Genomic DNA, 21,749 nt, shown 5'->3' on the forward strand with positions numbered 1-21,749 from the left:
GGTCCCACTCAGGAAGTTTTATGCACCTCAGGTATATAGGCATGCCAAAATAGGCACACAAATTAAACCTTTACCGTTTATAAAGATGATAACAAATTTGCATGTTCATGAGATGCATTGCTTTATTTTTACAGAAAGGGTTAAATCTTGGTTGAATATTTGATACTTTAGGATTTAGAACATCTGAACAACCTGGTTTTAATTCTATAAATGTCAGTGCTAAGCACCTCTTTACACAAATAATGTATGTAGTATAAAATGATAGAGGTACATTGAGGGCCGTTTCAAAAGTGACGGAAATTCTGATCTGATCCCAAGCCAAAGTTCACTTAATGCTTTCTTTTTAAATGAAACAAATCAGCAACTCAATTTTTTTAAAATCAAACACCTTACTACAAACAATCCAATCCAAAGATAACCCTAATTTGATGCTTGCATGCATCAAATAATGGTAGGAAAATGTTTAAAAAGTCTTTTCTGTGATTAAATTATTAATGTTTCTATAAGAATGGCAAGCTTGGCAGCGTGTATTGGCATTGACTGTATGCACAATGTGTGTTTGGAACCAAGGTTTCAATGAAGTCATGATTACATGTTTGCTTTTGAGCTGATTTTTTTTATTGATGTGTTCATATACCTTTTACTGCTGCCAAATTGTTCATGACAGCCTTCCCCATCCAACATAAACAGACATGGACATAAACTCAGTTATGCAGCCCTGTGTGGGCTTTCAGCTACAGTGGGAGGGGCTGAGCCCCAAAGGCATCCTCATCTGTTAGCTGCAGCAGGATGCTTGCTGTTGGAGCTAGAATGTTGGGTGCTTGAAAGCCCTCCTATATAGCTGCAGGCTTCTGAGTTTCCACTAAGATCTTTTTAGCTGTGGATGTAACCATTCATTTTCCCTCTACAGAAAATCTGCAGCTGTGCTTAGGGGAGTTCCTACCCAGACTTCTAGATCCTTCTGCGGAAATCATCATCTTGAAAGAGCCTCCAACTATTCGACCTAATTCTCCCTATGACCTTTGCAGCCGGTTTGCAGCTGTCATGGAGTCCATTCAAGGAGTTTCGACAGTAACAGTGAAATAAGCCCCTCACCGTCATGACTCAGCCTGGTCTCTGGTCGCCTGCCTGTTCCAGCCGCCTGTTGTTGCAGATTATCCTGGAGAAGGGGACTGGGTGGCTGAGCAGAGTCAGACCCTTACCCCTCTCGTGATGTGTGTTCAAAGGATTAAGGATAAAGTTGTACATTGTAGGTACAGAATCATGAGAGCTATTTCCCTGAAGACCAGTGCAGTGTAGTTTTGAATTGTCCCAGAAGACCTGAATTGCCTTTTTAATCTCCCATAATACTTGGGTTTGTGTAAGCCTCATGCCATTTTTAAATTGCCCTTCAGGCCCCGGTATTTGTGACAGCAGAAGGGTGACTCACCAGAACTGAACTGGAGGAGCAGTTATTAGTCATTTTGTCAAGTTCAGATGACACTGAAATCCTTAACTACCAGAAATTAGAGATAGAAGTTCTGCGCGGCTCTTGACAGTGACGAAAGGGGGAACTGACGAGCCCTCCCTTCCACGTGTGGGTGGAACCTGAGGCTGCACCGCCAAGCCAGGGAAAGCTGCCTCACCTTTAGGTCTGTTTATGTTTATATAAACCAGAAAACCTCACGTTCAGTCCTGAGTGAAAGAAAAGAAAGCATCGTGGGCTTTCGGCGCAGTGGTGTTGTGAAGCTGCCCAAGGAATGTTGTAATAGTTATTAATCATTTAAGCAAAACTCTGAAAATTATCAGAAGCAGGTGTCTAAGGCTACCCTGGCCTAACAGAACATTTTGATCCTCCTTTCCCCCCCACTTTTAGAAAATAAGGGATGTGAATTTGTATAAAGAAAAGAACATTTATCTGTATGTATATGTAGAGAGAAATCCATTTTTAAAGAACTTCTAATTGGAAAGTCATGTTTTAACCAAATTTTAAGGATTAGTGGAAAAATCATGGGAGGGAAGAACAATACAACTATGCAGATTTTATAAATGTGCAATAAAAGTATTTGTTTTACCTTTGGAGTGTAGTATGGCCTTTTTTTTTGAAATCCGTGTTTCCCATTTTGGATGAGTGGACTCCATAGAATTCATGATTTCAGCCTTTCTGTTTCCTTCACTCTTTTTTCAGAAGTTTATTTATGTGGATGCGTATCCATGTGTGCAAGTGCCCACAGAGGCCAGAAGATGGCATTAGATTCTTTGGAGCGGAGTTGTGAGCTACCTGTTACATGCTGGGAACCAAACTCCAGTTAGCGCAGCGGTTCTCAGCCTGTGAGTCACAACCCTTTTGAGAGTTGGGTGACTCTTTCACAGAGGTCACCTAAGACCATCAGAAAACATAGGTTTACGTTATGATTCATAACTAGCAAAACTGGTTATGAAGGAGCAACGAAATGATGGTTGGGGATCACCACAACCTGAGGAACTGTATTCAAGGGTTGAAGCGTCAGGAAGCTTGAAAACCACTGGGTTAGCAAGTGCTCCTAGCCACTCAGCCCTGCCTTGCCCTGTCTCTCTCTCCCTACCCACCCCACCCACACACCCCAATGGCTGAGTAGTCTGCATTATTTAGATCCAGCCTGATCACCAGGTGAGTGCTGACACAGTTTCTCAATCTTGTGTAGCTGGCTACCTTTTCTACTTCCCTGTTTCTTACTGGGCTTCACAAACTAAGATTTTGCTGTTGATGTTTGTTTTTGAGAGACGTAGCCTAGACTGTGTTCAAACTCTTTGTAGCAGAGGCTGGCTTCTAACTGCTTATCTTTACTGTGTTTATCTCCCTGATACTGAGATTACAGGCATGTATCCCCATGTAACTTTCTAGCAGCTCTCTGGCTATGACTTAGAATGTTTCTGTGTTTTGTTGGACTCTTATTGGCTTTCAACTCTAAAAAAATTTTTTTGACACTGGGTCTTATTCTGTAGCCCGGGCCAGGGTGGCCTGGAACATACTATGTAGCCCAGGCTTGCCCTGAACTTGCAATAGTCCCCCCTCACCTCTCACATGTTGAGATTACAGTATAAGCTACTGCTCCTAGCCTAAAATGCTTCTAATATAAGTAAACTTTATTGTATTTATTGTGCTGGTGTGTCCATGCCATAACATGCCCATGGAGGTCAGAAGACACCCTGTGAGAGCTGGGCTTTCCATTCCATTTTGCAGGTTTTCAGGATTGAGCTCAGGCTGTGTAGCGTCTTTACCCACTAGAGCATCTCACTGGCTCTTAACTCTGAGAATAGGATCTGTGATCTGTGTTCACCTCAGAGTTGGGTCTTCTAGCTCCAGCTTCCTGAGCAGCCAGCTTAGAAGCATGTGGCATCTCAGTTTAGTGTTTTAAAGATTTGGGGAGAATGCTGAGGGTGAAAGTGAGAGGAGGAGGCCGCCAGTGGGAAGGACGGAAGTGTTCGCAGTGTTTTACCTCCGTTTGTGCCATGGAGATATGGTCAACGGGAAATTTGTTAGATCCCTTTAGAACTGTTAGTTGCCAGGCGGTGGTGGCGCACGCCTTTAATCCCGGCACTCGGGAAGCAGAGGCAAGTGGCTATCTTGAGTTCCGCAACAGCCAGAGCTACACAGAGAAACCCTGTCTCAAAAACAAACAAAAGTCTGCTAAAAACAAAAGGAGACTTAATTGATGGTTTGACTTAGTGTTAGAGCACTTGACAGGCTTTCTTAGGGTCCTCCTGTGTTCAAGTCCTAGCACTTCAAATAATTAAGGGGAAAAGAGTTGAGTCATTAAGGCTCATTTTTTACCCCATGTATTTCAAGAAAGGTAGATACATTAAACAGATGAAGCAATTAGCAAGGGCTATATAATGAAAGACAGACCATCTTTCAGACCCTTGGCCTTTGCTATCTTCTTAGCCACAAGAGTTATATCCTAGAAGCTGAGCCTCCAGGGTCCTGAGACCACCGTGGCTCTGTAGTTGATCCAGAGTGCTAAATATGCGTGAGGTGAGATGAGTTCCATCCCCAGCAGCATGTAAATCTGGTTTCAAGCCTGAAAACACTGGAGGTGGTGGAAGGAGGCTCAGTTCAAAGTCATCTCAGCTACATAGGGAGTTTCATTCAGATCAGCCTCCCCAAACAGCTTTAGACATGAAACGTGGACTTTTATCTTTCTGTGTGATATTGAATAGTTTTTCTTTTTTTTTGGGGGGGGGGGAGCCATACTGGGGATTGAACCCAAGGCCTCAGCAGCAATGTCAGGCAAGTGGTTTGCCACAGAGCTACATCAGTAGCCCAAGAAGTGTTTTCAATTAGATCAATTTACAGGCCTGTGAGAAAAGTCCTTTCTAAAGATTTAATTAGTTCTGTTTCTAATTCTCACTTGGCCCTCAAAACGGATAAAAATCAGTGTGTTTGGTGAACAGTCTCCACGGAGGCAGGCCGTTGAGTAGCTTGAGTCCCTCCTGGGAATAATAATGTGCTGTTCATGTCAAGCAGCAGCCCCTCTCCTTAGCCCATGCTTATCAGCCTGTGCCGTGTGTTCTTCAGAAGGAGAGTTGAGGAGGCAGGCTATTTTCCTCACAACTTTTACTTGGTGTCCATTTCTCTGTAGAGAAAGCCGTAGTTGAATGCTGATGACAAAGGTCATCAACACCGCAAACATGGGATTAAGATGAGGGACCAGAGAGCCACAGCAGGCACAGGTGAACCAGCTGTCTGCAGAGACCCTGATTGGGCTAAACAGTGCAAAGGAGGATTTTCAGTGTGAGTCCTCGGGTGTGGTGGGCCGTGTAGGTGCCCATGTGTTGGCAACACGGGATGGGTTTCAGAGAGGCATCCTTAATGTCAAATCTTGACTTAGCTACTCACTGCCGAAGGTCTGCTGCCTCATTTCTCCCATGTTAACAAAATGGATAGTTAGGTCCACATCTGCTCTTCTAGTCTGAAGAACCTTTCAAGACCTCCCCAGAATGCAAAAGCTCTTAAGCCCCAGCCAGTTGTGTGACAGGGACAAGCCTTTATGAAAGGCCGTGCAAGAGACTGCTGCCGTCGGAGGGCTGAGTTCTCTGCGGGCCTGAGGCTTGATGGGTCGGCTTCCTGTGATACTGAGAAAGGAGATGACAGCATCTTTACCAGGACCCCGAGGATGCCGCAAGGTCTAACTCCTTCCCACATTGTCAGCCTGTCATCCTCTTCTCCCTCTTCAGCTTGAACTCCACCCCTACCTTTCAACGGTTGCACTTCTTCCGGGTGCCCAGCTGTGGCTCTGAAGACTTCACTCTCCTGCTGGGTGCTCTTGAACTGTGTGGTGGTACATTGATTTGAGTGGCTTTACTTTTTTTTTTCTTCCAGTTTTTTCAAGACAGGGTTTCTCTGTGTAGCCCTGGCTGTCCTGGATCTTACTCTGTAGACCAGGCTGGCTTTGAACTCAGATCCTGCTGCCTGTGCCTCTTGAGTGCTGGGATTAGAGATGTGTGCCACCACCACCCGGCGATTTGAGTGGTTTTATTTTAACGTCTGTGTTCTTTGAACGAGGACCCTGAAAACAGTTTGTCTTATTTTGCATTTGGTTCCCAGCACAACACCTGGAACATGGTAAGTGCTTATAAATATTTGTTAAATGAAAGAATAAATGATCAGACGGATGAGTGGTAGTTCTATGAAGCAGATACTGTAGGGACCAGGAAATCCTTGGATATTTGAGCCTCACCTCTTACTGATACTTGACCCACCAAACTTTGAACCTATTGAGAAAAATAGTCATCAGAAATAGTTTTCTGATTGACCAGAGGACAGAACAAGCTGTGGTGTACACACTCTAATTGGAGGTTTTTCCCTCCTGATGTTTGCCTCTGTATATGTAAGTGTTGGTTCACAGTTGAGCACACACTAAAGGAAAAGAACCTGTCCAGAGAGTCCAGATTCCCAGAGACCTGCTTCCCACAGGAAGGGAGAAGTTGTTGAAATGAAGTTAGAGTTGTGCAGACGCCTTAGGGGAGGGAGTGTCGGTCCGTCCTTCCTTCCTTCCTTCCTTTTTTTCTAAAGCGAGGTATCTTTATGTAGCCCTGGCTAGCCTTGAACTGACAGAGACCACCTTCATTCAAGGAATGCATCACCACACCCATTTCTTTTTTAAACATCTTTTTTCTTAATTTTATTATTATTATTATTGTGTGTGTATGATGTTGGAGGAGTGGTGCATGCATATGGCACAGCGCGTGTGTGGAGGCCAACTTTGTGGAGTCTGTTCTCTCTTACTTTTATGTGTGTTCTGGGATCAAACTCAAGTTACCAGGCTTGGTGGCAAGTGCCTTTAGTCACTGAACCATCTTGTCAGCCTGGGAAGACAGCTTTTTGAAAAAGGATACTGGCTTGGGCTGCTTTGACAAATGTGTTCATTTTATAGTGTTGGGGATCAAATCCAAGGTCTTACATGTTAGGCAGATGCTCCAACAACTAGACTATCTCCCCAGCCCCAAATAATACAATAGCAATAAAGTCTCTCACTCTCTTTTTCTGTGTGTCTCTGTCTCTGTCTCTGTCTGTCTCCTTCTCCCATTTACCCCCTCCTCTCTCTCTTTAACAGGGTCTCATGTAGCCTGGGCTGGCCTTGAACTTGCCTCCACCTCCCAAATGGTAGGTAGAATCACAGGCATGCACCATCACATCCACTCTAATGTAGTTCTGGGGATGGAACCCAGGACTTCCTGTATGCTAGGCAAGCAAGTACTCTGCTAACTGAGCCAAATCCTCTTCCCTAATAAAAGATTTGTGCTTTTTTTTTTTTTTTTTGCATATGGTAGAAAACATTTTTGTGGCGTTGAGAATTCTTTGCACACACAAGTCCACCTTGGGTGGTGATAGGCACAACCATCCTAGAGTGACCAGTTTGCCCCCAATGTGCCTGTGAATTTGCTAGTTTTCATGGTGGAAATACCGAGTCCTGGACAAATGGGAAAGCTTGGGCACCTTACTACTCACTCGCAGGGACCATTTCTTTTAGTGAGAAACATGGGACCATTCACTGCCTCATGATGTAGCAGAAACAAAGCAAAGCAGTGCCCTTCAGGAACACTGGCAATCTAAAAGCAGCAGAGATTTATGATTCGAATCTCACACCTGAGGAGTGCCATGCTAGCTAGGGGCCATTGTGGGCCAATAATAATTTTTCTTTGCCAACACATCATCAACATTTCTAGCTAAACATATGATGTCTCTTATCTCTGGTGACTCCAACTTTATATAAAGTAAAGTGATTAAGTATATAATTAATACTATGAGGGTTTTTTTGTTTTGTTTCTTTTTTTTTCTTTTTTCTTTTCTTCCCAACACTGTAACCTAGACTGGCTTTGAGCTTCGGGCAATCTCTTGGCTCAGCTTCCTGAGTGTTAGCATTACAAGTGAGAGCCACCATGATCAACTTTTTTTTTTTTCCTAAAAGTTTGAGACAGGATCTCACCATGCACCGAGGTTAGCCTTAATTCTCATTTCTTTCAGCTTCCTGTGTGCTGAAATTACAAGCACATAGCACTACCCTCAGCTGAAAACGTTTCTGTATAAATAAAATTTCAAGTGAGATAAACGTGTGTAAGAAACTGTCCTGATTTTTATTAAGTGAAGCACCCAGATCACCAAGATAATCAGATCTTTGACAAATCAGATAGTGACCACTCCTTTCCAACAAATCGATGAAGGGTAGGGAAAAGAGCCTCCTGACATTCCTTTCTTGTAGAGATTTCCGGGCAGACTCTAGTTCTAGATGACCTGGTTCACCGGTCTTGGTGTGAGGTGGAGGGCACCATCAAATCCCTCTCTTGGAGCACACGCTGGTGGAGCTGTGGCTGCAGCCGTCCAGGGAGAAGGTCTGTCTTCATTTCCCAGGCAAGCAGAGATGATGAGGAGAAGCCCTCCCAGAGCTAGGAAAAGCCCAGCAGCCCAGCCCAGGAACAAGGCATCTCCGAACTCCCACCGCGGCACAATCTCAGGGACACTGTCATCCCAGAAGTCTTGGAATGTTGCATAGGCCACCCAGGAGACTGGAAAGAGGGTGGTGGCTGAAGCTGATACCTCCAAAGCCCCTCCCAGGAGGCACAGCCGCGTCTTCAAAACTCCTCTGGGCCTGTGAAACTGGAAGCATTCCAACCCCCAGCCAGAGAGCAGAAGTCCCACCAGTCCCAGCCCATGAGAAGCCACCATGAGGATGCGGGCTACCTGTAGCTCCTGGGGCAGAGACAGAAAGGACTCGAAGGCTTTGCAAACAGTGCCAGCTTCCTCCTGACTCACACATGCCTCCCAGAGTCCCGAGATCCAGGTTTCCATTTCATTCAGGTCCAGATTGAGAGTCTTCCACTGGGGAAGAACGGTGGTGACACAAGAGGATACCCAGCCAAGAAGAGAGAGGAGCAGACCTCCAAGCTGGACTCCCCCACGGAAACTCCAGGCCATGGTTGTGCCCTCTGCAGAAGGGGATGTAAGCTCGGGGACTGGTGAGCCGGGATGACTTCCTGGGAGGCTGGAGTGGACAGTCTCAGGGTTCCAGAGGACTCCAGGGTCAATTTTCAATGCAGCAGCTGAGACAGGTGTCGGGGATTTGTCAATGTTTGGGACTAGAGGCGTGGCCAAGATCAGAAGTGGGGAGGATTCTGAAGGAGGGTCCCATGAGAGAAGCCAATAGCCATAGAGTAAGCGGTCACTGTATTTGATAAATACATCTGTAAAGTCAAAGTCCCTCCCGGCCCCTGTGATTACCCAAATGGTGTTCTGGAGAATACCTTGACACTATCTTTCCCGAGGACCAGGTGACTTCATTTGTGTACTTTTAAATATATGGGGCAAGGGAGATGGCTCAGTGGGTAAAGGTGCTTGCTGCCAAGTGTGACAACCCGAGTTCAAGCCCAAGGACTCACATTGTAAGAGGAGAGAACTGACTACCACAAGTTGTCCTCTGACCTCTACGCATGTGCACACATGTAGGAATAAATGTAACTAAAAATTTTAAATGTGTATAGACTTTGACCCAGATCTCACCAGAATTTATATATTTTTAAGGTGGCTATATAGAAAGATTTATTTTAGGAAATCTATTGAAACACTAATAATTATACATTTTGGTTGCTATAAGACAGTCATTTTAAAGTGATGTTGATGACTCAGCAGTTAAGAGAGCAGGCTGCTCTTCCAGGGGTTCTGGGTTCAATTCCCAGCACCCACATGGCAGTTGACAACTGTCTGTAACTACAGTTCCAGGGGATCCCAACACTGTTTTCTGGCCTCCATAGGCATCAGGCACACACGTGATGCACAGACACATATACAGGCAAAACACCTGTGGTGGTCTGAATATAAATGGTTTCCATAGGCCCATAGGGAGTGGCACTGTTAGGAGGTATATGTCAGAGGAAGTATGTCACTGGGTGTAGCTAGAGTTTTCCTGCCTAGCCCACAGTCAGGACAAATCTCTGTCACCCACCAGTCCCACAGCCACTCAGACCCAACCAAGTAAACACAGAGACTTATATTGCTTACAAACTAACTGTATGGCCATGGCAGGCTTCTTGCTAACTGTTCTTATAGCTTAAATTAATCTATTTCTATAAATCTATACCTTGCCACGTGGCTCATGGCTTACCGGCATCTTCACATGCTGCTAGTCATGGCGGCGGCTGACAGTGTCTCTCACTCAGCCTTCCACTTCCCAGAATTCTTCTCCTCCTTGTCCCACCTATACTTCCTCCTGCCTGACTACTGGCCAATCAGTGTTTTATTTACTAAATCAATCAGAGCAACACATTTGCCATACAGAACATCCCACAGCAACTGGGGGTGGGTTTTGAGGTTTCAGATGCTCAAGCCAGGCCCACTATCAGTCTCTCTTCCTGCTGCCTGTCAATCTAGATGTAGAACTCTCAGATACCTTTCCAGCACCATGTCTGCTTCCATGCTTCCCACTATGAAGATAATGGACTAAACCTCTGAAGTATAAGCCAGCCCCAATTTTATGTTTTTCTTTACCAGAGTTGCCATAGTCTTAGAGCCTTATTATACCACCATACTGTTTCTTTTCTGCCTTAGTTTGGTGTAAGCAAGAGTTCTTCCTGCAGGTGTTCTTGTAAGTGGAAACACTGAAGGTATCCTGAGGACATCGTTTGCACCGATGATTAGAAAATAGCATCATGGCCCCAGTGTCTATTATAGTCATTTAATGAGCATTCAAGATCTCCAAACTAAATCTTAGTTGTTTATATATCTTATATTTGGGGTCACTGGGAAGTTTTGGAAAGCAGAGTTTTTATATTCATCTTTTGCTTAATTTTCTTTTTCTATGACATGGAGAGTGTCAGCTAGTCCCACATTATGTTTGAAAGAAAGCTTCAGATATTTGGCTTTAATACTGTAACTATATAAAATTTATGTGTTTCCTGTGTAGCGTTGGAGGTATTGCATAGAGTGGCTAATTCCAGCATGTAACTTGACATTATAAGTGAAAATGGTTGCTAGGATAGTAGACTAATATTTTCAATAAAAATACGACATACTTAAAAAAAAAAAGAGTTGCCATAGTCATGGTGTCTCTTCACAGCAATAGAAACCCTAACTAAGACAACATCCATACACAGAACAATTTTAAGTGATATTGTCGGGGGTTGGGAACTTAGCTGGGTAGAATGCTTCTGGGTACAAAGCCTTTGGTTGCGTAACGAGCAACACATAATAATAGGTGTGGTTGAGCTTAGCATTCAGGAGACAGAGACAAGGAGGAAGTTCAAGGGCAGTCTTCACTATATTAAACCTCATCTTTTTTTTAAAAAAAAATCTATAGAAAAAAGATTTATTTTAGCTGGGTGGTGATGGTATATGCCTTTAGTCCCAGCACTCGGGAGGCAGAGGCAGGCAGATTTCTGTGAGTTCCAGGATAGCCAGGGCTACACAGAGAAACCCTGTCTTGAAAAACCAGAGGGAAAAAAAAAGATTTATCTGTGTATGTTTTGCCTGCATGTATGTAGGTGCACCCCAGGAGGCAATAAGAGGTCATTGAATCCCCTAGAACTGGAGACCTGGGTCTTGTGCAAGAACAAGTGTTCTTAACCATGGAGCCCTCTCTTCAGCCTGTAGAGGAAATTTTCATGACATAACGTGGTGGTTGGGGGTGAGAAAAGTGCTGTTCCCTCTCATAGTAGACAAGAAGCAGAGTGGAGCCTGAAGTCCTTAACTGAGAAAGGAGGGGGCCAGGTCGTGCAGCGCATAGAGAACGCAATTTCATTGTCTTCAAAAACTCTCTTTTGTGGCTGGAGACATGGTTTAGTGGTTATGAACATGAACTGGCTGCTCTTCCAGAGAACCCGGGGTTTGAGTCTCGCCACCCACGTGGCAGTTCACAACTGTTTATTGTGACTCCAGGTGCAGGGGTTCTGCCACCCTCTTCTGTCTGCCTTGAGCAGCAGGCGGGCAGGCGGTGTACAGACATACAATCTTGCAAAACACCCGTACGTGTAAAATAAATTTCAGCTCTCCCCATCTCTGTTTTTTAAATAACATGTTAATCATTTGTTATATTGATGTTAGATTTGTGGGTAGCTTTTAATTCTCTCATTTGTGTCTTTACACATTTAATACATTTGTCATATGGTATTTGGTGAACAAAAAAACCCAGAAATATTAATTTCAGAATTAATGTTCCTCAATCCCTGTGAGTGTCCCTGATGGCTTACCCCGACTCAGTGCACTCCTGGAGCGAAATGCTCCCTCTGCTGTGCTGTAGCTGCTAAGGAGGCAGCTGCAAATACATCCCCACCCTCTCAGCATCCAGTTCTGTCTCCTGCTGCCTCCAAGCCACAGGACCTGATGGGAAGGGAAATGGTTTGCACTTCCTGAGTGCGGCTAAATGCCAGGCTTTGGGCTGGGTGCTTTGCATTGAATTTTCACCCCACACTGTAGAGCACGTTAGGGAACTTACCAGGGTCTCCTGGCTGGCTGGTGGACGACAGATGGAGCACCTGAGCCAAGGGGCTTGGACTTGGACACTTCATGTTCCTGTCCCCAGCCACAGCAGTGACACAGCATGTGGCTGAGAGCTTGTCTTTATGGCAGGACACAGAAGAAACCTGGGACTGGTCACATTAAAGTCATAAGTGTCTGACCAATGTGATCTCTTTTCACGTTTTAGTGTGTCTATGTGGGCATAGCATATGCATGTATGTGCATGTGTATATGGAGGCCAGAAGTTGATGTCTGGTGTCATCTTCTATTGTTCTGCATCTTATTTATTTATATGTTTAACTTAAAATTTTATTTATTTATAGAGAACACCATTATATCAGGCACATCCAATAGAGGGTTAATATCTAAATATAAAAAGAACTTAAAAAAAAAAAAGGAAAAGAAAAAGAAAAAAAACCTGGGCACCAAGAAAACAAATTTTAAAATGGGATGTAGATTTAAGCAGAGAGTTCTCAAAAAATGAAACACAAATGGATGAGAAATACTTAAAAGAAATGTTCGGCCAGGTGGTGGTGGTGGTGGTGGTGGTGGTAGTGGTGCACACTTTTAATTCCAGCACTCCACAGACAGAGGCAGGTGTATCTCTCTGAGTTCAAGGACAAGCTGTTCTACAGAGCAAGTTCCAGGACAGCCTGAGCTACACAGAAGCCCTGTTTCAAAAACCTAAAACCAAAACCAAAACAAACAAACAAAAGAAATGTTTAACATCTTTAGTCATCAGGGAAATGCAAATCAAAACTAATCATTTCTTTTTCTTTTTCTTTTTTTTTTATTTTTTTTATTTTTTCAAGACAGGGTTTCTCTGTGTAGTTTTGGTGCCTGTCTTGGATCTCGCTCTGTAGACCAGGCTGGCCTCGAACTCACAGAGATTTGCCTGGCTCTGCCTCCCGAGTGCTGGGATTAAAGGCGTGTACCACCGCCGCTGCCTGGCTTCATTTATTTTTTCAGACAGAATCTCACTATGTAACCCTTGCCCGGCCTGAAACTCATTACACAAACCAGGCTGGCCATGAACTATAGAAATTAGGCCTCTGCCTGCCTCTGAGCCTGGCTATTTATTTTGATGTGTATGGATACAGTGCCCATGGAACCAGGAGCGGGTATCATGTCTCCTGGGACTGGAGTTAGGACAGTTGTGAGCTGCCATGTGGGCGCTGGGAATTGAATGCAGGTCCTCTGGAAGAGCTGCCAGTGCTGCCAAGCCATCTCTCCAGCCCCGTATTTCCTGGCTCTTTGCATTTTCTCAAGAAGTAATTAAGCATTGAGGCTTATTACTTGTACAAGCCTCCTCCAAAAGCAGAACTTAATTTTGTATTTGTAATTTTGTTATATTCTCTGAAGAATCTTCCCCACTATGCCCTTCCTATCTCTCATTTACTTTGAAAATAATAATTACTGTGTTTTCTTGTGAGCATTTAATTTGCATTTTGGGGTCTCCAAACCTAGCACAGACTTGCCACATAGTATTCCTAAGTAAGTGTTATTAATACAGAATTTCATCTGTAGGTCTTTTTTTTTTTTTTTTGTCACTGGGCATTTATTGTTAGCAACAGTTAGAATTCAAAGTAAGGCTGAGAGGGCCACTATGGTGGCTGGTTTAGTTCTGTAGTGAGAAATACTTTCCAAGGACAATATGGCCACCCTCGAGTACCTGCTTTCTCAGCCTGGGTTTCCTTCTCTTTCCTCATGGAGCATGAACTAGTACTAGCTGACTATTCTACAGACACGTCGTTGCCATGGACCTTGGGGGTCAGCACCTACTTAACATCAGGTCTCACGTGATATCTTATAAAGAATGAAAGATGCTTTAATCAAAGCAGTACATGTTTATTGCAGAACAACACAAGACAGAGAAAAAGACATGAATGAACAGCCTAAGCCACTAAAGTCCACCCAAAGAATTCAGTGTATTCACACACACACACACACACACACACACACACACACACACACACACTTCTGTTTTTGAGACAAGGTCTCACTTTGTAGCTCTGCTGGCTTGGAGCTCACTATGTAGACCAGGCTGGCCTCAAACTCATGGATATTCACCTGTCTTTGCCTCCTCAGGGATGAGTGCTGGGATTAAAAGTGTGTGGCACCATACATGGACTATACCTCTATTTTATTATTATTATTTTTTAGAAAAAGAATCATATGATACATTGTGAATATCTTCTAGTATGCAATAGATTTCAATATTGAAACAAGTTTATTATTTTTAATATTTCTTTTATTTTATGTGTATGTGTCTCAGTGTATATATGTGCATCATGTATGGGGCAGGAGCCCTCAGGGGTCAGAAGAAGGCATCAAATTCCCTAGAACTGGAATTACAGGTGGTTCTGAGCCACCTGATGTAGGACCCGAAGATGGGTCCTCCACAAGGCTAGTACTCTACTGAGCCATCTTTCTAGACTCTCAATAGTGAAACAATTTTTTAAAAGCTCCTGATATCTGGACATAGTGGAGCAAGTGTATAATCCCTGTATGCAGGAGGCTGAGGCAGGAGGATAGACGTGAATTTGATGCCCTCCTGGGCTAGAGACCATATCTCAAATCAAAACCAATAAATCCCCAAAAACTTTAAACCTAAACAACAATAAAAAAAAAAGCTCCCCCCACCCCGCCCCGCCCCCAGACAGGGTTTCTCTGTGTAGTTTTGGAGCCTGTCCTGGAACTCGTTCTGTAGACCAGGCTGGCCTCGAACTCACAGAGATCTGCCTGCCTCTGCCTCCTGAGTGCTGGGATTAAAGGTATGCACCACTGCCGCCTGGCAAAAAGCTTTTGCTGTAATTTGTTTGTAATCTCTGATAGAAGTTCTAAGAATCTTGTTTTAGGGGCTGAAGAGATGGCTTAGTCAGTGGTTAAAAGCACTGGTTGCTCTTATGGAGGATCTGGGTTCAACTCCCACCATCCACATGGTGGCTTATAACCATCTATAAGTCCAGTTTCAGGGTATCTGTTTCCTCCTTCTGACTTCCGTGGGCACAGTCAAAACATTCATACATGTAAGTCTTTTGGTTTGTTTGTTTGGTTTTGGTTTTTCGAGACAGGGTTTTTCTGTGTAGTCCAGGCTGGCCTCGAAGTCACAGAGATCCTCCTGCACCACTATGTCGGGCTTCAAACATACAAATCCTAAGAAAAAGTTTTTTTTTTTTTTTTTTTTTTTTTAACAAAGGAATGTTTTTAGTACACACAGGACCGTTACCCTAAGTATAAATGGGTACCACATCCATGCATGAGTATACTTAGTATGAGACAACATAAGCAATATATATATTGCTTGCAATTGCGGGGAAGGTTTCTCTAATAATGAGATGATACCGCTTTCCCGCTCGCACAACTCCAGAGGGCAAAATTCGCGTAGACTCAAGTCAGCTGCTGCGCCCAATGAATGAATATTTAACAAAAAAGAGCGAGATGACTCCCTAAGTATCTGGGGAGATCATTTCACAGGAGAACGTTATGGAGTATAGGGAGGTTCATAAAAGATTTACTAGGTGAAACATTCCGCAGCTTCTAGTGCAAACAAAACACACCAAACAAAAAAAAAACAACAAAAAACCGGCGGGAAGAGACAAGACGTTTGAAAACCAGTAGGGAACAGATCACGCCTGCGCAGTCTTGGGGCTCCCAGACGCTGCCGAAACACCCAATGCCAGGAGTCGCGGGGCCTGCTGGGAACTGTAGTGTGACTCTCTCCTGTGCTGGAGCGCGGGGCCCCACAGGACTCAGTTTCCCGGCAGGCCACGCGGTGAGGCCGCGGGCGGGACGCGAGCTGCGGCGCTGGCAGCTGGAGTAACCTGGTCGGTGTAGGGACGTTTCGTGGCGATGGCTTCTTTCGTGACGGAAGTCCTGGCTCACTCGGGGAGCTTGGAGAAGGAGGATCTCGGCACTCGAATCAGCCGCCTGACCCGGCGGGTGGAGGAGATCAAGGTGAGGGCGGGCCACCGGCGGCCGGCTGCAGCTGGGGAGATCCGGGTGCGGAACTAATGGGGAGAACCCTGAGTCGGAGGCGAGAGAAGTGTGGGGACTGCTTAGAGAGCGGCCACCAAGGCCTGGGACTGTGAGGAGGAAGGGGCCGTGGCTGTACAGTGGTGGGGAGTCGTGCTAAGTTGAGCAAGAGTGAATTGGGATGAAGCCGACTGAAGAAACCAGCGGAGCCGGAGGTGGCACTGGAAGCCCGGATGTCCAGAGAGGGCTGGGAGAGAGGACAGGACAAGCCACCCTATCTGGCTGCTCATCTCCACCCACTCTTTCATTTATGGATGAATGTAATAGTTCTAGGAAAATTGTGGCGTCATCCTCGGATTTTTTTTTTAACCGGTTGAATATGTTTATAAAAGTCTAAATTCACGCACGGAACTTGAGGCATGCCAAGTGCTGGTGAGCATATCTTGTGCCTGCATGGATTTGCAGCACACAGCCACAGTTTCACTTCGTATTGGTGTTACCTGGCAAGCCACATCTTCAGTGGCTTTCATTTAAAATGACGTGTCCCTGAGTAAGTCTGGACTTCAGGGAGCTAGCGTCCTAACAACAGTGGATGACACAAAAAATGGCTTTCTTAATTTTAGGTGTTCTTGCCAATGGCATCTCTGTAATGTGGCTTAAGCTTTTTTTTTTTTTTTTTTTTTGATGACCTTTTTAATGACCTAGGAAGAGAACATTGCACTCAGAGCCAACTTTTCCTATTAGTTTTTATACATAAACTTGAGTCTTTTTTTTTTTTAAAAGATTTATTTATTTATTATGTATACAGAAGAGGGTGCCAGATCTCATTACAGATGGTTGTGAGCCACCATGTGGTTGCTGGGACTTGAACTCAGGACCTCTGGAGGAGCAGTCGGTGCTCTTAACCTCTGAGCCATCTCTCCAGCCCCCAAACTTGTCTTAAGTCAACTGAGAACTACTTTCTGTGCCTCAGATAAGCATATTTCCCGCATCCCCAGCTCCCGTATCCCATATTTTGCCATTTCTCCATTTTTTAACTCTTTCAATGTATTTATATATATATATAATCTTCCATCTCAAATGTAACCTCCTGAATAAAGCAGATGCCTGATTTTTTTTTTTTTTTTCCTGAGAGATAGTCTTTCTCATTGTACTGGAATACTTTGTAACTCTGCTGGAGTATTGCAATTTCAGCCCTGTATTTTGGTCAGGTTGGAAAATAGAATCTTTCCTCCCTAAAAGGAATTAGTGTATGGGCAAGCATAATTTACTCAGTGCAGTTTTCAAGAAGGCATTAAGTTGCCTTGAATTAAGGGAACTTTAAAAAAAAATTTTTCTGGGGGGAGGTGGGTTGGGTTTTTTTTCCAGGCAGGGTTTTTCTGTGTAGCTTTGCGCCTTTCCTGGATCTTGCTCTGTAGACCAGGTTGGCCTCGAACTCACAAAGATCTACCTGCCTCTGCCTCCCGAGTGCTGGGATTGAAGGCGTGTGCCACCACTGCCCGGCTTAAATTTTTTATTTATTTATGTGTGTGTGTCTGTGGGTGCATATATGCCATGGTGCATGTGTGGAGGTCAGAGGACAACTTCTGGGAGTCAGTTTTTTCCTTTTACTTTGTGGGTCCCAGGAATTGAACTCGGGTCATCTTTGGTGGCAAGTGCTTTTACTGTCTGAGCCATCTCCCCAATCCTTCTAATCATTTGAAGAGCTTTAAGATTATCTCTTAAAAATTTGCTATCCAGAAGATGGAAATTAGTAAATTAAGGTATACAGATTATGGATATGTATGTTTAGGTAGATGATTAAAATTTTTGAACACAGATACAGTTCATTGTGAAACTTTTGACTCCATCTTTCTCATTTCTAGAGTCTGTACAAATCTTGTGCATTGTTGGGGTTTGATAATTGTTGTCTTTCTACATTTTAATAATGTATGAGATCCTTAAGGATGAATGAAATGTTTTTGAAGGAAACACATTGCTTGGAGGGAAAGCTATGGGTAACTAGATAAAGTTCTAACATTGTAAGATGCTGTATATTTTTATGAAGTTCCTAATTCATTTCATTGTCATACACTTCCTCTATCTTGTATTATAGGGTGAGGTGTGCAATATGATCAGCAAGAAGTACAGTGAATTCCTACCTACAATGCAGAGTGCACAGGACCTGGTTACCCAGGTGGACAAGCTATCTAATGACATCGACCAGCTGAAATCCAGGATAGAGAGTGAGGTAAGAATAGATTGTTGTGTTGGGTAAGTTTAGGTTTCTTAGGGAGGCATTATTTTTTTTTTTTTAATTTATTTATTTTTCTGTTATCAGCTTGATACAGTGTAAATTCTTATCTTAATAGTGAAATGTTTCATTGAGGCTTGCCCAGTAATTGAGTAAAACCAAAACTTATTATAAGCCACAGTCATCCTAGGGTCCCCCCTGCTATATAGGGAGGCATTTTTTTTTTAGCTTCTTGATTTCTAAAAGTATTCTGTGGAACATTTCAGGGCCTTAATTTCCTTATTGGTAAATAGAGATTGAACCAAATGATTGTAGGATGACTTCAGTTCTAATTAGAACTATTTCTCAAACTTAGAATCATATAGTCTTCCTCTTATGGTGCTTTTTCTTTTAGTGAGGATAATAATGTCTTATATTTGAGTGGATTTTTTAATTAAAGAAAGTCTGAGGACTTCATTTGAATGAAAACAGATAATGCTTAGAACTAGTTCCTTTGGTCTTTGGTCTTTTCCTAATTAGAATGTTTGTTCCTCCCTCTCTCTTGTTGAGACAGGGTCTTTCTGTGCAACTCAGGCTGGCCTGGAGCTCACTGTGTAGCCCAGGCTGGCCTTGCACTTGGAACGCTCCAGCTTCCTCTTCTCCAAGAGCTATGATTAGAGACTAGAGGCTTGTGTCGCTGTGCACAACCACGCTTTCATCTTTTATAGCATTCTCTTAGATCTGCAGCTGGCCTCAAGACCTTTAAGTGTCAGATGATTTTTCTTGAATTGGGCCTTCTGTAAAATTTGCTCTACTCACTAGATGCCAGCCCTCTTTCAGTGTGGCAGTCAAAAAATGTCTCCAGACATGGCCAGATAGTTTAGAGAACTGAGGAAGATCAGTAGAGAATGGGTCATGGAACAAGGGAGAGGGAAGCGGGAGGGAAGAAGAGGTGTGTTAGTTTGGTATTGATGAAACAGGCTTTGTTTGAGCAGTGAAAAATTGGCTCTTTTTTTTTATTGAGTGAGTGAGTGAGTCAAGGTCTCTGTGTAGCCTCCCAAGTGTTGAGATTAAAGGTGCGTACACCCCCCCACCTGAAAAATAGTGTTTTTGACAAGGACAATATTGATGAACTGGTAGAGCTAAAACCTTCGTTACAGCGAGGTGTAGAGTGACTGAGATGAGGAATTAAGACAGCATAAATGTCAGTTCCAAAAGCTTATGTGTGTGAAGGGGGAGAGGAAGAAGGCAACTGCTGAGAAATAGGGTGGTTGTTCAAGTGGAGGGGATTCTTTCCAAAGGCGTGGAAAATTCAACATATTGAAATCTGGTGGGAGGAGCTTCCCATGAGCTGTAGGTGCTCAGTTACTTGGTTCATGCATGAATGAAGAATGAGGTAGGGCGAAGTTAAAACACAGGAGAGAGAGAATTAATGATGCCCTGAAACAGTGGAATAGAATGAAGTGGGTTCTGTCTCAACATTAAAAACAATCACTTGTCGCCCGGTGGTGGCACACGCCTTTAATCCCAGCACTCGGGAGGCAGAGCCAGGTGGAACTCTGTGTGTTTGAGGCCAGCCTGGTCTACAGAGCGAGTTCCAGGGCAGGTACCAAAACTACACAGAGGAACCCTGTCTCGGAAAAACAAACAAAACAAAACAATCACTTGTCAATGGGGATGCCTTTCTAGTAATCCAAGTGGATGAACTCTCTACTGAAAGACACTGCTTACCTTAAGAGAAGGTGATGACTCACAGTCACATCTCTGTAAGTTGGAGACCAACCCGGTCTTTATAATGAGTTCCAGGCTAGCCAGGGCTGTATTGTGAGAATGGGTATTCCTTATTGATTTTTGTTTATTTGTTTTGGGTGTTAAATGCTTGCTACTCAAGCTCAGGTCATCGGGGTTGGTGGCAAAAATCTTTACCCATTGAGCTATCTCGTCGACCTGAGAATGGATGTTCTTGTATAGGGTAAGGCTTTGTACTAAGTGGACCTTTACAGTCCCTCCTAATCACCTTCAGTGTTGTTATTTGTCTGAGCTGTTTAAATTTCAACATGAATTACATTGTGCTACTAAAGCTTAGTGATAAGTTACGAGTGTTGTATTCCTTTGATGTGGTATGACTTAAAAGTACTTAGACTTTTGATGTATGAATTAGGTCCGTCGGGATCTTCACATATCGACTGCTGAATTTACAAGCTTGAAGCAGCAGCTGGAAAGAGACTCTGTAGTCCTGGATTTGCTCAAACAACTGCAAGAGGCAAGTAAGCTCAGCTGGAACGTTGGTGTTTGGCTGCTGAGGAGGCTGTCTCTTTTTCTGATTGGTTCCTGACAAAATGGTGTTTTCACATTTTACAAGCAGACATTTAAAATAGTAAGACCTGGAAATGAAAATGCCTGCTAATCTAAACTTTTCCTTTTTCAGTTTTCTTCTGCTATTGAAGAGTATAATAGTGCATTAGCGAAGAAGAAATACATCCCTGCTGCTCAGCACCTGGAGGAGGTACATACACGCTCTTTGAAGTCTGAGCCGCTAGTGCTGGTCTCGCTTTTGATGTGATGTTTGTGTCCTTTGGTCCTTTGTCGTTCAACAAGTAGGTTCTAGTTTTTTTGTGAATCTCGAGGAAATGTTAACAGTGATTCCATTTTACTACCAGGCACAGGAATGCTTGAAGTTATTAAAATCCAGAAAATGCTTTGACTTGAAAATGTTGAAGTCTCTCAGCATGGAGCTTACTGTCCAGAAGCAGAACATCCTTTACCACCTCGGAGAAGAGTGGCAGAAGCTGATTGTATGGAAGTTTCCGCCGTCAAAAGGTGCTGCTGACCTCAGGTGGACTGCTTTGCTTAATCTGCCTGAACCATTTTGGCCTCTGAATACATCCTAAATATTTAGTATTAAAAAACAAGACTATTTCACTTACTGATGTATTAATCTATTAGTTTTTCTGGATTTCATTTATTAATCTTCCAACCTACCTCTTAGTGTGATCTCCCTTTTCACAGGTTTTTTTTTTTTTGGTTTTTTTTTTTTTGGTTTTCCGAGACAGGGTTTCTCTGTGTAGCTTTGCGCCTTTCCTGGAACTCACTCTGTAGACCAGGCTGGCCTCGAACTCACAGAGATCCGCCTGCCTCTGCCTCCCAGGTGCTGGGATTAAAGGTGTGCGCCACCACCGCCCGGCTTTTTTTGGTTTTTTGAGACAGGGTTTCTCTGTGTAGTTTTGGAGCCTGTCCTGGAACTCCCTCTGTAGACCAGGCTGGCCTTGAACTCACAGAGATCCTCCTGGCTCTGCCTCCCAGTGCTGGGATTAAAGGTGTATGCCACCACTGCCTGGCCCTTTTCACAGGTTTTTGTTTTTCATTTTTTTGATTAGCATATATTGTACATAATATCATGATGATATTTTTACAATGTAGCTAATAGATTTTGATCATATTCACTCCTCATTCCCTTCTCTTTCTCTTCTCATTCCTGAGAGTGAGCTCACATTCTAAATTATTTGCCTTAGAATGAAACCTAGGAAGGGGTTTGTAAAGGACATACATTTTCTATGTTGGATTTTCAAATTTAGTGTATTTCAAAGCAAATCCTAG

At 43.6% G+C, this 21,749-nt stretch overlaps 3 protein-coding genes across 5 annotated transcripts in view; 2 read left to right on the forward strand and 1 right to left on the reverse strand.

The window, feature by feature from the left end:
* Usp28 (ubiquitin specific peptidase 28) overlaps positions 1-2,059 on the forward strand; it is a 62,119-nt gene extending 60,060 nt beyond the window's left edge. For all 3 annotated transcript variants that reach the window (XM_059267818.1, XM_059267816.1, XM_059267817.1), the window contains one exon: positions 911-2,059. In XM_059267818.1, the coding sequence (XP_059123801.1) occupies positions 911-1,086 (176 nt within the window). In that variant the 3' untranslated portion in view covers positions 1,087-2,059. The remainder of the gene's footprint in view (positions 1-910) is intronic.
* Positions 2,060-7,744: 5,685 nt separating this feature from the next.
* On the reverse strand, positions 7,745-8,434 carry Cldn25 (claudin 25). Its single transcript, XM_059266896.1, has one exon. The coding sequence runs from the start codon at positions 8,432-8,434 to the stop codon at positions 7,745-7,747; it is 690 nt and encodes a 229-aa protein (XP_059122879.1).
* Positions 8,435-15,732: 7,298 nt separating this feature from the next.
* Zw10 (zw10 kinetochore protein) overlaps positions 15,733-21,749 on the forward strand; it is a 6,573-nt gene continuing 556 nt past the window's right edge. The window contains exons 1-5 of the mRNA XM_059269030.1: positions 15,733-15,922; positions 18,036-18,170; positions 20,314-20,415; positions 20,581-20,658; positions 20,813-20,988. Coding sequence (XP_059125013.1) covers positions 15,818-15,922; positions 18,036-18,170; positions 20,314-20,415; positions 20,581-20,658; positions 20,813-20,988 — 596 coding nt within the window. The 5' untranslated portion in view covers positions 15,733-15,817. The remainder of the gene's footprint in view (positions 15,923-18,035; positions 18,171-20,313; positions 20,416-20,580; positions 20,659-20,812; positions 20,989-21,749) is intronic.

Source organism: Peromyscus eremicus, chromosome 7 (assembly GCF_949786415.1).
Source record: "Peromyscus eremicus chromosome 7, PerEre_H2_v1, whole genome shotgun sequence".
Taxonomy (NCBI): Eukaryota; Metazoa; Chordata; class Mammalia; order Rodentia; family Cricetidae; genus Peromyscus; species Peromyscus eremicus.

Excerpts from the sequence above, each read along its gene's own strand:
- Cldn25 (XM_059266896.1), bottom strand. The coding sequence starts at position 8,434 with ATGGCCTGGAGTTTCCGTGGGGGAGTCCAGCTTGGAGGTCTGCTCCTC.